Source organism: Helianthus annuus, chromosome 4 (assembly GCF_002127325.2).
Source record: "Helianthus annuus cultivar XRQ/B chromosome 4, HanXRQr2.0-SUNRISE, whole genome shotgun sequence".
In the NCBI taxonomy this organism is placed as follows: domain Eukaryota; kingdom Viridiplantae; phylum Streptophyta; class Magnoliopsida; order Asterales; family Asteraceae; genus Helianthus; species Helianthus annuus.
Genome location: NC_035436.2, coordinates 182571089 through 182587948, shown reverse-complemented (window position 1 = coordinate 182587948; position 16860 = coordinate 182571089). Strand labels below are relative to the sequence as shown.

Genomic DNA, 16860 nt, shown 5'->3' with positions numbered 1-16860 from the left:
TATTTAAATCATTCATTTGGACTTATACATATTTACACAAATAACATATTTTTCACAAGACATTGTTTTACAAAACAGTTTGTTTTATACAAACTCCTTTTTACTTGGTTATTCACTTAACCTTACATCATTCTTTTTAACTATACCTATCTATCATCGATTTTCAAACGTTTTATAAAAGCAAACACTTAAACTGGATTTATGAAAAGTTTTTGGTTAAACATTTTCTTAAACCTAAGTCATGAATCCTGTTTTTCATAAAACCTATGTACTCGCCGGCATTTTTATGCTGACGTATTTTCACATGTGTTTCAGGTACAGTAGTTGGTGTTATATGATGATGATGTTGGTGTATGCTCACATAGGAATGGACGAGGCCTTAGTGACATTAAAAGATGCAAGACTAGTTAATTATGTTATGTTTCTTTATTGCTAAGACATTGCAACTCACTTGATTTAATAAAATGAAACAATTTATTCCATGGTTATGAAACAATGATTCTGTTATAACACTCCCCGACGTCTCCGCCATGTTTTGTTGTTTTACGTGGTCGGGGTGTGACATAAAAGTTGGTATCAGAGCTCATGGTTATAGGGAATTAGGTTATTAGTAATGCTTTGACCTAGACTATAACCTTCCTAGGACCCTAACACAAGATTCTTGTGTTTAGATTTTAAAACAATACCGTCACTTATCCTTAGGTGACAACCACAACAAGAACATAAATTTGATCTGCTTTGAAAACTAATCATCTGTTCTAGGGTGATTTATTATAAGGTTTCGAACCTTTAAAGTTTTCAAAATCTCGTCAAAGTTTGGGTCTAAATAATGTGAACACGTGCAAACTGGAAGAGTGGGTGCCTGTACTCTGAGTTTTCTGTCTAAGGCTAGAGTGTTCGTACAAATCCGCAGTATCGGACCAGTCACTCTTACCTGGGAACTCTTGGGGTGAGTGTCCACTTATAGGCGAGCATGTCTTCGCGATACATCATGAGGACCTATTTACTTTGATTCAGCCTTTGTGTGTCGTTTGTTTGCTTCGTGGTTCAAACAAATGACCATCGACCATGCTTTTGGTCGGTAATTTCCTATTCTTACCCAATGCCGTTTCACTTGTTTCTCTCTCTTGTTTCCCTTTTAGAATGCCTCCACGACGCGACAATCAGATACCTAATGAAGAACTGGCAGCTATCATTACGCAACAAATGACTGCTGCAATCCCGAACATCGTTGCTCAATGCAACCAAGCTCTCAACAACAATAATGCCCCCTGCAACTTCAAGACGTTCAACTCAGCTAAGCCATCAAAGTTTTCTGGGTCTCAAGGAGCAACTGCACTTCTGCAATGGTTCGAGAGTCTAGAGAGCACCTTCAGACATGTTCAATGCCCAAACGAGAGAAAGGTAGATTTCGCATCTAGTTTCTTTGAAAAGCGGGCTTTGACATGGTGGAATGGTGTAATGAGAGATAGGGGTGCCGATGTGGCACTAGCTCAAACATGGGAAGAGCTTCGAGCTCTGATGATGAAGGAATTCTGTCCTCGTCATGAGATCAGGGCCTTGGAAAGGGAATTCGACGATCTTAAGCAAGACAGCGGTGAACATCGAGCCTACACTGATCGATATGAGGAGCTGAGCCTGTTGTGTCCTTCCATGGTTACGCCTTTGGATAAGGCGATCGAGAAATACATTGATGGTCTCCCTGACTCAGTTCAGGACATTGTTACTGGTAGTAATCCTACCACAGTTAGACAGGCCATTGAATTATCTGCTACCCTAACCGAATCTCAGATCAGAAAGCGCAAACTTTTCCGAAAAGGTGACAAGAAACAAGCAGCTAATGTTCAGGAGGAAACCAAGGAAAGCGAAACCGAACCCTCTAAGAAGCGTAAGGCTTCGCAAATTTGTGCAATTGCTGCACAACCCAACCAAAATACCCTCAACCAACCAGCTCAACCTCCTACAAGGAAACCTTATGCCGGTACTGCACCGATATGCAACAAATGTAATGCACACCACTTAGCTCACCTACAGTGTCGTTTGTGTGCATCATGTGGGCGACTCGGTCACCTGGCAAATGCTTGTCGATTTACCCCAAGACAAGGTGGTCCAAACCAACCTCAAGTAAATCTTGCTCAAGCTCATTTTCCCCCGGGTTCTTGCTTCAACTGTGGCGAAAATTGCCCAAAGATTGCTAACGCGAATCCAGCGCAAGGATGAGCATCGGACCGACTAGAAGACAATATTGTATAGAAATAATCAAGCATTATGTATTATTTTCTTTTATTGTCAAGGTCCATGAAACAGTTGTTGTTGTTTATAAATAAAATATTTTTTATTTTACATTGCAATGTACAAATGTGATGGCATGTATAAACAACATATCCCCTACAAATACCGACAATCAAGGAGCCGTATTCCTTGAAGAACATACTACCCCCAAAATCTTTCTATTTTATAATCTCTTACGTTTTCCCACAAAAATCCTAAGTACTCGTTTCTCCCAAGGAAATGAAGTACAAGGCGCAAGTTACAACTCTGTACGAATACCCAAAGTACCACTATAAATTCTTAATAGGGTACCCAAGGGTATTTCCGTATATCCTAAAATTATCGTACCTTAATTTGAATATTGTGTTTTCTTGAAAACGAAGTCGAATTTTTGGTAGATCATTCTATCTTTATAGATAGATTCTTGAAAATGATTAAAGTGCCAAATGAAATCCACGGATTGGATTCCTGGTGTACTTTAAGTATCCACGTCCAAAGGTAACAAACTAAAAGTCAAACTAAACAATTATGTGATTATGTGCTTATGTTCTCCCTTTATGTTCTTGGTGTGATCCAAATTTTTGTTATCCAAATCCTCGTAGAATCTTCCATATCTTCGTATAGGGGATTTATAGTAGGATATCAAAAGGTACTACCTCAATCCTTAATGGGCTTCAACGTTATAGTTAAAACCCTTGGATTATAAAGTACTATTCCAAAGGTTAAAGACATCATGTACTGATGTAATTAAAAATTCCTCTTGGGTAGTTAGTTAAAGAGGCCCTCTGGTGGTCTAGTTAAAGAGATCATTCGTTGATCTAGTTAAAGAGATTGGTTCGGCAATCTAGTTAAAGATATCATGCGTTGATATAGTTAAAGAGGCCCTCTGGTGGTCTAGTTAAAGAGATCATTCATTGATCTAGTTAAAGAGATTGGTTCGGCAATCTAGTTAAAGATATCATGCGTTGATATAGTTAAAGAGGCCCTCTGGTGGTCTAGTTAAAGAGATCATTCGTTGATCTAGTTAAAGAGATTGGTTCGGCAATCTAGTTAAAGAGATCATTCGTTGATCTAGTTAAAGAGATTGGTTCGGCAATCTAGTTAAAGATATCATGCGTTGATATAGTTAAATAGGCCCTCTGGTGGTCTAGTTTAAAAGATTGTTTGATAATATAATTAAAAAGATCCTTTGGTGACCTAGTTAAAGGGACTCTATTGAAGTCTAGTTAAATCACCACAGAATTACTCGTTAGATCTTTTCAACTTCATGTTTCAAGCCCTCACAAGTTTCCTCTAAATAAATTTCGGGACGAAATTTCCTGAAGTAGGGGAGACTGTGACTGATGTGCTGAAATGGGTTAATTAAAAACAACTAAAATTACCCTAATTCTAGACTCCCTAAGTTTTAAATTTATAAAACTAAGACTCTCTAAACCCTAAACCACACAACCGGCAAGTGCACCGATCGGTGTGGTATAGCCTAAGGAAGTCCGAGTATCGAACCCAAGAGACTCTAGTGATTACGCTAATGACTCTATCTAGACTTAGACTGACACGACTTAACTAATTGTTTATTTGGATTGGGGGGGGGGGGGTTCTAAAAGTCCTAAATAAAATATTAAAATAATATTAAATAACTAGACGAACTAAACACGAACTCGAACGAAGACTGAACTCAAGGATGATGAAGGAACTACCTAGGCTAGACGCAAGCTAAACTCAGAATGGATTTCTATTCGATGATTTTGTGGTGTGGAACCGGGATCTTTAAATGCTAAACCTATTAAGACACCACTAAGACCCTCAAACACTCTCAAGGCGATTCTTGTGGCACTACCTAGGCTGTTACGCTCACCGGCTTTCTAGATTTCCTTACAATCCTCTGGATTTCTTGAAAGTGCCTATATAAGACGCTCTACCTTACAGCGCGAACGTCTAAAGCAGCTACGAGTTTTAATCTTGGTTTAATAGACAATGGAATGTTAAGGACTTATAACCAAACCGAGACCTATTAATACCCTCGAGCCACACAGCGACGATGTTTAGCAGCACACTTGATTTTATTTAATTACCGAATATTATTTCTAAGGTTACTTCACGTGATTTTCACCCTAAAGGATTGGAGATTTATTATGTGATATAGACACTCACCAAAACCTAAAACCCTAGCCCGACTCTGTTCCGTGATAAAGACCGTCACCAAGAATCGAACGAAGCAATAAACAATAATCAAACAATCACAAGCACGCATATGCACCAAGTTAAATTCCCATAGCTTTTACAGTGCAAGAAAGACCCACAACCACGACAAAAACCAAATAAAAATCCAAACTTTATTATGCTATTGTCATAACCTAGGTAGTACGAAAAGTCTAGCCAATAATCATGTTGTCAAATAGCATCACAATCATACACAAATCAGAATTCATCATTAAATAACGAGAAACAAACGAAAACGGAAGATTACGAAGGTATAGAACCCGAATTCTTCGATCCACGGAAGATTACGAAGGTATAGAACCCGAATTCTTCGATCCCGAGTGTTCTTGAACTTCAACGATGATTCCCTGGCTTCCGAGCACTTCCCGAGCCTTCAAATCAGCCTTCCTCCTCGATGTTGCTGCCGTCTGTTGTTGGATTATATTACGTCTACAGTTGATGTCTCCGATTACCCTCCAAAGAAAGAATATTTTTCTTTTCGTCCAATCCTGTGTTCGTATATATATATTTTCGAATATATGGCTCAATATCTTGCGTCCCAAGCATTCTGATCGCCGCCTCCCAAAGATTCCTTTTCATCCCCGGCTTTCACGTGATATATGATGGAAAGAACAAATATGGCGGCCCACTTTCATGCACATCAGCCTTTACGCACATCCAGTAATGTTTACATCTATATGATCCAATCCAATCCAAGGTTGATTAGGTATTAATTAATTGTCAAAACAATTAATATAAGTGCTTCAAAGGCCCATATCCATAAAATTTACGTCACTGTTGGCTTAAAGTCTTTGTTTGGCGGCCCCTTTTACTAGTAATAATATATATTGGCTAACATAGAGATAGCGGGCTCGGCCCTCTCACAGAAAATAGTGGCGACTTTACTTCGGTCACTGGCATTCTACTCTGCTCAACTGGCTGGTCATTTCCATATTACTCGTTTTTGCTCCATTTACACCAGGATCTGACAGAACACAAAAGAATATAATATAATACTAAAACTAAATAAAAGCAAATAAAAACTATACAAAAATTATACAATCTACACGGGACAAATATGTGTATTTTACCACTTATCAAATATCCCCACACTTAACCTTTTTTTGTCCCCGAAAAAGAATTATGCAAAACGGAATCATAGACGGAATAATCATCCGGGAACAAAAGCTTAGTTACTTATTAAAATCGAAACTTGTGTTAGCCACGATTGCAAGTATTCGTGTCCTCTTAAACCCAAACCCGGTTCCAAGGCCTTATCATGCGATTTTAGTTCAAGTGCGGTCAATCCACCTAAGGTCTCACGCTAAGAATCGCAGGTCCATCTAGTCCCACCTCAAACTTATAGGACAAAAGGAACGATCACTGGACCAATTCCCAACCGTTTTATATCAAAACCAAGAGAGTTTACAATCAAATTTTTTTTCCTTTTTTTTCATTTTTTTTTCTTTTTCTTTTCTTTTTTTTTTTCATCGTGAGTCTAGACGGTGCTTTCCCAAAACAAGAGGCAGTCCGGCTGTAGAGTCGCTATCCCCAACTACAGACTACTTAGTTTCAGTACTTTATTATTTTTTTTTTCTTTTTATTGCTTTGCACGGTCGATTTCACACACCCTAGCGGTAATCTTGCTGTAGAGTCGCTATCCCCAGCTCAGACTACATAGAAGTGGCTACTTTCATTTAGTTTCTAGCTCACTTTTTTTTTCATGACCACAAACTCTAACGGTTTTAACTTATAACGGTGCCCCTTATGTTATTTTTGGCGGTTTCAATTTCCCACTTTTCCTAGATGAGAACCCACTAGTAGACCAACAATTAGGTAATTTTAAGATCAAAGGAACCCAGAACTGAATCGAGCCTACCCGCACATCCCAAACTAGACACAAGCTCAATTATATTATCTCATATTATTATTATTTGAACCCGAACAAAAACTCGACTTTTCTATCATTTTCCGTTTTTATTTTTGCAAACTTCTTATTTTAAAAGACATTTTCTAATTTTTTCAATTTTTTTTTTTGGATTTTTTTATTATTTTTTTTTATTTTATGACTCAAGACTCTACTAACTAGACACTAAACGATAGTTCCCATCCCCACACTTAAACTTTACATTGCCCTCAATGTAAGATGGAAACCGACTCAAAAAACTAAAAAAATAAATAAGAAATAAAAGACCAAGGGCAAATCGGAAAGGACTTAGCTGGTTTAATTCGCAGATGCTCCAAAACTCTCGTCCAATCAAGCTCGATCGTATAGCATTTCATTCGCGACCGGCTTGACTCTAACTGGTATACTTGATAAATGCCTGAAATTTGAATAAACAACTCCAAAATCACCCGAATGGAGATTGAGTACGGGTGGTACATATTCAAACCTGCATAAACAAAAACAAGCAATACCAAAGCAAAACCGACTCGACACAAACGACTCACTCAATAGAACTAACTTAGACTCATGATACAAAATAAAAGACTCAATATACAAACTCTACAAATGGTGCACAACTGTCTACGCACTCATGGAGGATCATATAAGCACAGCTCACCTCCATACCAACTACTACGGGCTGCAGCACTATCAAACCTATCATTTCCCGCATTTCTCCAAACTCCCTCATATCTCTCACAATCTCTCAACTCGTCATCGGGCGGTTTGAATCTAGATGTTTCATATCGAAATCTATCCCCACACTGAGCCCTGCTCAGTGTCTCTATCCTAGATTCTAACCTCATCAACCTCTCTTCCAACTCTTCAACTCTCCTATCAGGTGGATCCCCACACTTGGGTTTTAACACCTTCTCCACACTCGGCTCAGTCACCACCTCTTTCTCGGCACTCTCAACCTTCCCACTCTCCTCCAACAACACGATCGCTTCGACTCGATCACTCGACCCTCTCGTAGTATTCACCTTGAAAACTACCGACTCGTCGCCCGCTCTAAGTGTAATTGTGCCTAAGAAGACATCTGTAAGCGCTTTAGCGGTGTTCAAGAACGGGCGCCCTAAAATCAACGGCACTTTTTCATCGGCCTCCATATCTAGCACTACAAAATCCGCTGGAAAGACAAACCTGTCCACCTTCACTAACAAATTCTCCACTATCCCACGAGGATACTTAACTGACTTATCCGCTAACGAGAGGGTCATTCGAGTTGGCTTCAAATCACCAAGGCCTAGGTTTTCGTAAAATGAATATGGCATCAAATTAATACTAGCACCAAGGTCTGCCAACGCGTGGTTTTGAACATCACCACCAAACAAACACGGGATCGTGAATATGCCCGGATCAGTGAGTTTCTCAGGAAGTTTAGTCAAGATCACTGCAGAACAATCTCCATTCAATGGAGTACTAGAACACTCACATATCTTATCCTTACGCTTGAGAAAATCCTTAAGGAACTTGGCGTATTTGGGCATGGATCGCAGGGCCTCTATGAACGGAAGATTCACCTTTAGCTGGGTGAACATCGTAAGAAACTTCTCGTATTCCCTAGCGTATTGCTGCTGCTTAGCACGGGCAGGAAACGGAAGACGGGAATAATCAATCACTGGCGGTGGCCTAGCCCTAACCGGCTGCTTCTCTACTTTCTTCTCAACCTGAGGCTCCTCGGTATGTGCGGTACTTGCTGGGTCTAGCCTATGTTGCACCTTACCTGGGGCCTCCATCTCTATTTCCTCATCTACCTCAGCGTCACTCTCTAACTCAACACTCTCTCTCGCGACCTCTCCTAGACTCATCCCACTACGAGTAGTGATGGCTTTCACAGAATGGTTAACCGGGTGAGTGGTACCTGAAAACTGACCAGAGGGGGACTCTCTCAACTGCCTAGCTATATCCCCTACTGACCTCTGAAGATCTAAAAGAGTAGACTCTTGATTTTTAAGCTGAAGTTCGTGGTTTCTATTCGTCTGCTCCTGATTTTTCATGAACGCCTGAATCTGCGTCATCATCTGGGCGAACATCTCCTCCAACCTGTTCGTACTAACCTCAGGAGCCTTTCCACTGCCTTGACTCTCCTGAGTCGGTCCCCCACTAGCAAACTGCCTACTCGAACCACTATACTGACCACTCTGATATAAATCAGTCCCCCTACTTTGATACTGACTCGATGGAAAACCAGGGGGATCGCCAGAAGGGCGATATCCACTACTACTACCACTACCCTGCCAGCTGGAGTTAAAAAGATTATTATTATTACTAAATTGACCCCTAGACTGACCAGCTATAAACTCAACCTGCTCTAGAGTAAGAGTGGGACAATCGAGCGTGTCGTGACCTCCCCTACAGACCTCACACCTATCAACTCTCTTCTTAATCTCACTCAGCTCTCGCCTCATCTCTTGCCTCAACTCCTCTCTGACTCTCTCGATCATAGCAGCAGCTACCGATGGATCCAAGCTAACTTGGTTTACCCCTCGACCGGCCGAGGAGGTACGAACAGGAATGGAAGTCCTGCTGGTAGTGCTGTAATCCATGTCAGAATGGGCAAAACTTTGAAACAAATCGTTACACTCAGCTACTGTCTTCTTGCCCATAAGTTGCCCTCCTGCTGAAGTATCGAAACGAGCTCTAATCTCAGGAATAAGACCATTGTAGAATTTTTCAACTAACGCCCAATCAGACAAACCATGCTGAGAACAACGGGATATCAGAGTCTGAAAACGCTCCCAAGCTAAGTGATACGGCTCATCCGGCTCCATATGAAATGAGTGAATCTGGTCACGAAGGCGAGACGCCTTGGCTGGTGGAAAGTACTTGGCTAAGAAAGCATCACGGAGACCTGCCCAAGTGGTGAAAGTGCCTGCGGGATGAGAATCGAACCAGACGGCTGCGCGTCCAGCGAGTGAGAATGGAAAGATCTGAAGAAATCGAGCATCGAGGTTCACCCCCTCAATGGAGAAGGTGCTGCAAAGACGAGTGATGCGGTTGATGTGAGCGGGTGCATCCTCGTCGTCACGTCCATGAAACTGGCATGAATTGGTGATGGCCGTCATGATGTAGGAAGGAATCCGCCAAGACCTATCATTCGGGATGTTCGGAAGGGTGATGGGAGAATTCGCACCGGTGAAACCAGTGGTCGCCTGCTCGTAGACGGTGCGATTCGCCATAGTGAGTGATGAAGAATTGGGTGGAGATGAAGAAGAAGAAGAAGACTAACAACTGACTCGACAAACTAAAACAAAAGGAAACAAATAAATCTAGACTTCTACGACTCAACCAAATAGCACGTAGCACGTACAATGTCAATCAAGTCCAAACAAAGTAATCAACGCAATCGCCAAAGAGTCCCCGTCAACGGCGCCAAAAACTTGATGTGCTGAAATGGGTTAATTAAAAACAACTAAAATTACCCTAATTCTAGACTCTCTAAGTTTTAAATTTATAAAACTAAGACTCTCTAAACCCTAAACCACACAACCGGCAAGTGCACCGATCGGTGTAGTATAGCCTAAGGAAGTCCGAGTATCGAACCCAAGAGACTCTACTGATTACGCTAATGACTCTATCTAGACTTAGACTGACACGACTTAACTAATTGTTTATTTGGATGGGGGGGGGGGGTTCTAAAAGTCCTAAATAAAATATTAAATTAATATTAAATAACTAGACGAACTAAACACGAACTCGAACGAAGACTGAACTCAAGGATGATGAAGGAACTACCTAGGCTAGATGCAAGCTAAACTCAGAATGGATTTCTATTCGATGATTTTGTGGTGTGGAACCGGGATCTTTAAATGCTAAACCTATTAAGACACCACTAAGCCCCTCAAACACTCTCAAGGCGATTCTTGTGGCACTACCTAGGCTGTTACGCTCACCGGCTTTCTAGATTTCCTTACAGTCCTCTAGATTTCTTGAAAGTGCCTATATAAGACGCTCTACCTTACAGCGCGAACGTCTAAAGCAGCTACGGGTTTTAATCTTGGTTTAATAGACAATGGAATGTTAAGGACTTATAACCAAACCGAGACCTATTAATACCCTCGAGCCTCACAGCGACGATGTTTAGCAGCACACTTGATTTTATTTAATTACCGAATATTATTTCTAAGGTTACTTCACGTGATTTTCACCCTAAAGGATTGGAGATTTATTATGTGATATAGACACTCACCAAAACCTAAAACCCTAGCCCGACTCTGTTCCGTGATAAAGACCGTCACCAAGAATCGAACGAAGCAATAAACAATAATCAAACAATCACAAGCACGCATATGCACCAAGTTAAATTCCCATAGCTTTTACAGTGCAAGAAAGACCCACAACCATGACAAAAACCGAATATAAATCCAAACTTTATTATGCTATTGTCATAACCTAGGTAGTACGAAAAGTCTAGCCAATAATCATGTTGTCAAATAGCATCACAATCATACACAAATCAGAATTCATCACTAAATAACGAGAAACAAACGAAAACGGAAGATTACGAAGGTATAGAACCCGAATTCTTCGATCCACGGAAGATTACGAAGGTATAGAACCCGAATTCTTCGATCCCGAGTGTTCTTGAACTTCAACGATGATTCCCTGGCTTCCGAGCACTTCCCGAGCCTTCAAATCAGCCTTCCTCCTTGATGTTGCTGCCGTCTGTTGTTGGATTATATTACGTCTACAGTTGATGTCTCCGATTACCCTCCAAAGAAAGAATATTTTTCTTTTCGTCCAATCCTGTGTTCGTATATATATATTTTCGAATATATGGCTCAATATCTTGTTGGATCAGTTCTGTTTAAACATAATGGAAAACATGAATAATACCTGTTACAGCAGACATGCCAGCAGAGAATCCAGTCAGAGATGCAGCCATGGAGTTTGACATGATTGTCAGGATGATCTGGTTCCTCCTTAGGGTGTAAGATTATGATGGTGATGAAACCGAAGTAGGGTAATTTCGGTTAGGGGAGAGAGTCACGAATTCTTGATGTTAATGAGGGTTGTGATTGTGTAATGTGTGTAACTGTGTAACCCTTTAACTCTCTAATAAGCCCCTTATTTATACACCCAAGAGGAAACCCAATTAGTTAATAAGGGTAATATGGTCCATCAACAATTACCAACTAATTATTAATAGGTTAATAAATATATTTTGATCTAATATAATATAAATGATTATATAGGCTACAAGATTAAATATTACATTTATATATTTAATCTCACATATCTTATCTTGCGTCCCAAGCATTCTGATCGCCGCCTCCCAAAGATTCCTTTTCATCCCCGGCTTTCACGTGATATATGATGGAAAGAACAAATATGGCGGCCCACTTTCATGCACATCAGCCTTTACGCACATCCAGTAATGTTTACATCTATATGATCCAATCCAATCCAAGGTTGATTAGGTATTAATTAATTGTCAAAACAATTAATATAAGTGCTTCAAAGGCCCATATCCATAAAATTTACGTCACTGTTGGCTTAAAGTCTTTGTTTGGCGGCCCCTTTTACTAGTAATAATATATATTGGCTAACATAGAGATAGCGGGCTCGGCCCTCTCACAGAAAATAGTGGCGACTTTACTTCGGTCACTGGCATTCTACTCTGCCCAACTGGCTGGTCATTTCCATATTACTCGTTTTTGCTCCATTTACACCAGGATCTGACAGAACACAAAAGAATATAATATAATACTAAAACTAAATAAAAGCAAATAAAAACTATACAAAAATTATACAATCTACACGGGACAAATATGTGTATTTTACCACTTATCAGTGACACCTGTGTCACTTTAACCATCAAACAAATACCAAACCAATGAAATATTGTATTTCACATTTGAGATTTGTATAAATATGTGTATCGTTTGCACATATTGATTCTTGTTCGATTTTGGGCCTTAAATCGCTTTCTGGAAGGTTATACGCGATCTGATGCGTAAATATAACCAGTTTAATGCAACAAACACTCCGGAACAGTGAAATAGGCTTAACATACCTTAAATAACCCTTACATAACTTAGAAATAAGTTTTGGATGGTTTGGTATGCCGAAATCAAGTTTATTCGCTTACAGGGACTAAATTCGACAAACTGCGAAAGTATGTCAATTTGTACTGTAACAGACCTTCCGGAACTTGATCATAAGTTAAATATGCCCTAAATATTCTTTACATAGCTTAGAAATAGGCTTTGAGGTGTTTGGTGCGCAAAAATAAACTTTATGCTCATTCAAGGACTAAAAGCGTCAAAAAGTGCATAAGTTTGCATTTTCGCGCATATTTTACGTTCTGAATACTTCCGGACTTCCAAAAATTTATGTAAGCATTAAAATATTTTATTTTAGTGTTTGGCATGATAAAATTCCATTCGTCGCTTAATTTGGATCGTTTTTGCGTTCGTTACGACTCCCGTCGTAATTAAGCGAATAACGCAACCGTACGACCAAACGAACCGACATCCGAGATATTTTTGAGCATGTTTTGAGTTCCCTATACTTTAACTTCATTTTGGAGCCTTGAAATGGGGTTAACGGGGCTTAAACGTGTCAAAAATGGGCCGAAATGCGTATTTCACAAGTTCAGGGACTAAACTGCAAATTCTGAATACTTAGCCATGCGGCCTGCGTAAGCCCATGTGCATATCTTAAGCGGGCCGCCTGAGATGCCCAGTAACAGAAAAACCAGTTTCTGAAACAGCAGCTGGTTTGCAGGGTTTTTGGACATGGTTTTGATCATTCTATGGGCCAATTTTGATGGTTTTTGAGAGCCCATGGTATCCAAATACCATGTGCCCACTTGTACGGATGAGATCAAAGCTCAATCTTCGAGAAACGATCCTAACAGCTCTTGAAAATCTATAAATACCCACTTGCTTTCACTTGCATTCCTCACATTTGATCTGATTCTTGCTCTCTAAGTGGAAGTATTTGCTTCCTACCTGAGAGTGAATCGGGTCAAAGCTTGCGGGGACCTTTTGTAAGTATTCCTTCGTTCTTTTCATTCATTTCTATTGTTAAAGTCAAACTGTGTTTGACTTTCTGCATTGATCAGTTTATGGTCAACGCGAAGTTCGTTTGAACTTCATAACGTGAGCGTAATCACGATGGTTATAGTCCCTAGTGACTATACCCACTGATTACCATGTTATCTAGGCTCAGTGACGAGTCGTAGTTTCGGCCAAAATGCGTTTTCTCGCGTATTTTGTAACCAAACTACTCTAGGGTATCAAAACCGTTTGTTTTGATACCAAACCTGTTTTCTAACTTTACTAAACATGTTCTAACATGTTTAGCTCGTCGCTTTTAGATTTGTGCTTGTTTAGGGTCGTAAAGGTAAGCGATCTAATCAATCGCTTATACTTTCGAGCCCGACCCATTTGGTCGATCATTAGGATCCGACCAAACACTTTAGGTGACCATAGTTGTGTAGGGAATAACCTTCCAAGGTTATACCTTATGGTCACATCATTTAAGTAGTTGTGTGATAGGTAGTTTATATGCCTTAGGTAAATTACCCAAATGCCCTTTTTACGCATAAATTCATTTTAAGCATATGTAACTTAATTTTTGACATCTAAGCTGATTTAGCAACAATATTCGACATGTTAAGGCATATAATACTTGTCATAGGACTAGTTAGGCTTTCCGAATGCGTTTTACGCGTGCAACGCGTTAAAGTAGCGTAAGCTACCTTAATGGATCATAATGGGTCGAAAGCACTTAGGATAGGTTTCATTTTAGTATGTAGGCCTTGTTAGACCATATCATATGAGTTCCAATACTCATTTGGTTTACGAAACCTCATACTATCCAATCCCCCGATTTAGGTCCGGTTTATTTATGTAGTTATCTATATAGGGTGCCGTTTGATTCCGTGATCCCTCTAGCTTTGCTTGGTTGTTGTTCAAGACTTCTAAGCACCCTCAAGTGAGTACATAGACCCCTCTTTTACTGTTTTCCAAACATTTTGGGGTGAAACACATGTGCCTACTTGTTACTTTCATGATTTCATGCTTTTATATCATATACTTGCTATGATTCACTAGTACACTATTAGTACATGATTTTATTATGTTTTTGCTATGTATGCCCATTGTGTGCATACTTAGTACATCGTTTTACATAACATTTCATGCTATGTATGTTCATCATACTTAGTACATTTTACATCACATGCTATGTATGTCCATTGTGTGCATACTTAGTACATCGTTTTACAAGACATTTAATGCTTTGTATCATGCTATGTATGTCCATCCGTCGCATACTTAGTACATTGTTTGTGCATTCTTACCTATCGTTTGGTTATTACATATTTCACTTGCCATACATGACATTTTGTTTACACATTACTTGATTGACATTTGACAACGGTTTAGACATGGGCAATTTACAGTGGTGGTTTATGTGGGTAAGTGATTTGAGTAACGAGACGTGTGTAATGTGATACAAGCATGGTGGATACGCCGCTGGTACTTCCTATATATTAGTGCTTGTATTATATTACATGGCGTAGCGTTATTTAAATCATTCATTTGGACTTATACATTTTTACACAAATAACATATTTTTCACAACACATTGTTTTACAAAACAGTTTGTTTTATACAAACTCCTTTTTACTTGGTTATTCACTTAACCTTACATCATTCTTTTTAACTATACCTCTCTATCATCAATTTTCAAACGTTTTATAAAAGCAAACACTTAAACTGGATTTATGACAAGTTTTTGGTTAAACATTTTCTTAAACCTAAGTCATGAATTCTGTTTTTCATAAAACCTATGTACTCGCCGGCATTTTTATGCTGACGTATTTTCACATGTGTTTCAGGTACAGTAGTTGGTGTTATATGATGATGATGTTGGTGTATGCTCACATAGGAATGGACGAGGCCTTAGTGACATTAAAAGATGCAAGACTAGTTAATTATGTTATGTTTCTTTATTGCTAAGACATTGCATCTCACTTGATTTAATAAAATGAAACAATTTATTCCATGGTTATGAAACAATGATTCTGTTACAACACTCCCCGACGTTTCCGCCACGTTTTGTTGTTTTACGTGGTCGGGGTGTGACAACAATGAACAGAGAAATTAACAAGTATACTGATTCGAGTGGTGAACAAGCTGTGGCAATGAATACACTATAGCGTATCTGAGACAGCTTGATGATGCCAATTTTCATATAAAGAAATGCGCTGATCTGGAGTTGGAGTTAACAACACAAAAGATAGAAACTGAGAAAGTTAGAAAATTATTAGAAAGTTACTCATGTTCTACTTTTGTTGTTGACAGGATTTATCCGGTTGTGGAGAATTTGAAGACGTTTGAAGAAGTGAAGACGTCCGAAGAAAAGAAATCTGTGACAAAAGACGAAGTAAAAGTGAATACTTCTGGTAAGAAATCAAGTGTGGTCTACAATAGATGTCCGCCCCCGGTCGAAAATGGATATTCGCCTCGAAATCCAAATCCCGAGAGAGTCGAAAAAGCAATACACTTAGAATGGGAGTCTGGGCCATCGGATAACTTGCCAGAAAATATTGATGTCACGTACACGTCATCCGACACTGATCATGAGTCAAAGTTGATAAAAAGTGTGGTCGATCATGTGTTAGATAAAGATGATAGTGAGGAGTCAAACATGGAGTCCAAACCCGAGTCAAAGTCAGGGTCCAATGCGTCAAAGTCAACATTCAAAAAGGACAAACGGGTTTATGATAAAGAGTTTTTGCTATCAAAATCTAATTTGAATGATGAATCATTCAAAGTGGCTTATACTTTAAAAGATTCTAACAAATTATATTCTGATGATACTTTTCCAATAAGAAGTGTTAGATTTGAAATGATTCAAAAGGTTTTCAAAATAACAGAAATTAATATTTCTGAAATAAAAGACTTACATCTTTCCGGAAAACCTAAACAATACACTTCAAGAAATCAACAAAGAATTAACAAGAAAATGGGTTAGAATTGTGGTTATAGTTTCCAAAAGAAACCAAACTATAATCGTAATTTCAAAAAGAAAGGTCTTGGTTTTATTCCACCGAAAAACTATAAAAATGGAAAATGTATAAACCAAAAACTATGTTTGTTTCAGCGAAAACGTCATAGGCTGAAAAAGAACAATCATTTAGAAAGCAGACAAATCAGGAATTCCTTGCCAAGAAGCAAGAAGAGTTGAAGAAGAATGATGTTCCAAAGAAGATTGAAAAGAGAACCTGTTTTCAGTGTAAAACTGTTGGTCATGTTGTGAAGAATTGTCCGAAGACATTCAAGCCAAAACAGGAAGTCTCTGGTAAAATGAAAGAGAAAGTCGTTGAGAAAACTGAACTTTCAACCCGAAAGTTTACTGGCTTTGAAAATTCCACTTTTGAGAAAGGAGAATGTTCAAAGAGTGCTTTTAAAAGAAAAGATAATGTG

The 16860-nt window shown here is 39.1% G+C and overlaps 1 protein-coding gene across 1 annotated transcript; it reads right to left on the bottom strand.

Moving 5' to 3' along the window:
- Positions 1–7005: 7005 nt before the first annotated feature.
- On the bottom strand, positions 7006–9597 carry LOC110933919. The gene has a single exon (XM_022177119.1). It carries the CDS (start codon positions 9595–9597, stop codon positions 7006–7008), a length of 2592 nt encoding a protein of 863 aa, XP_022032811.1.
- Between the last annotated feature and the right edge of the window lie 7263 nt (positions 9598–16860).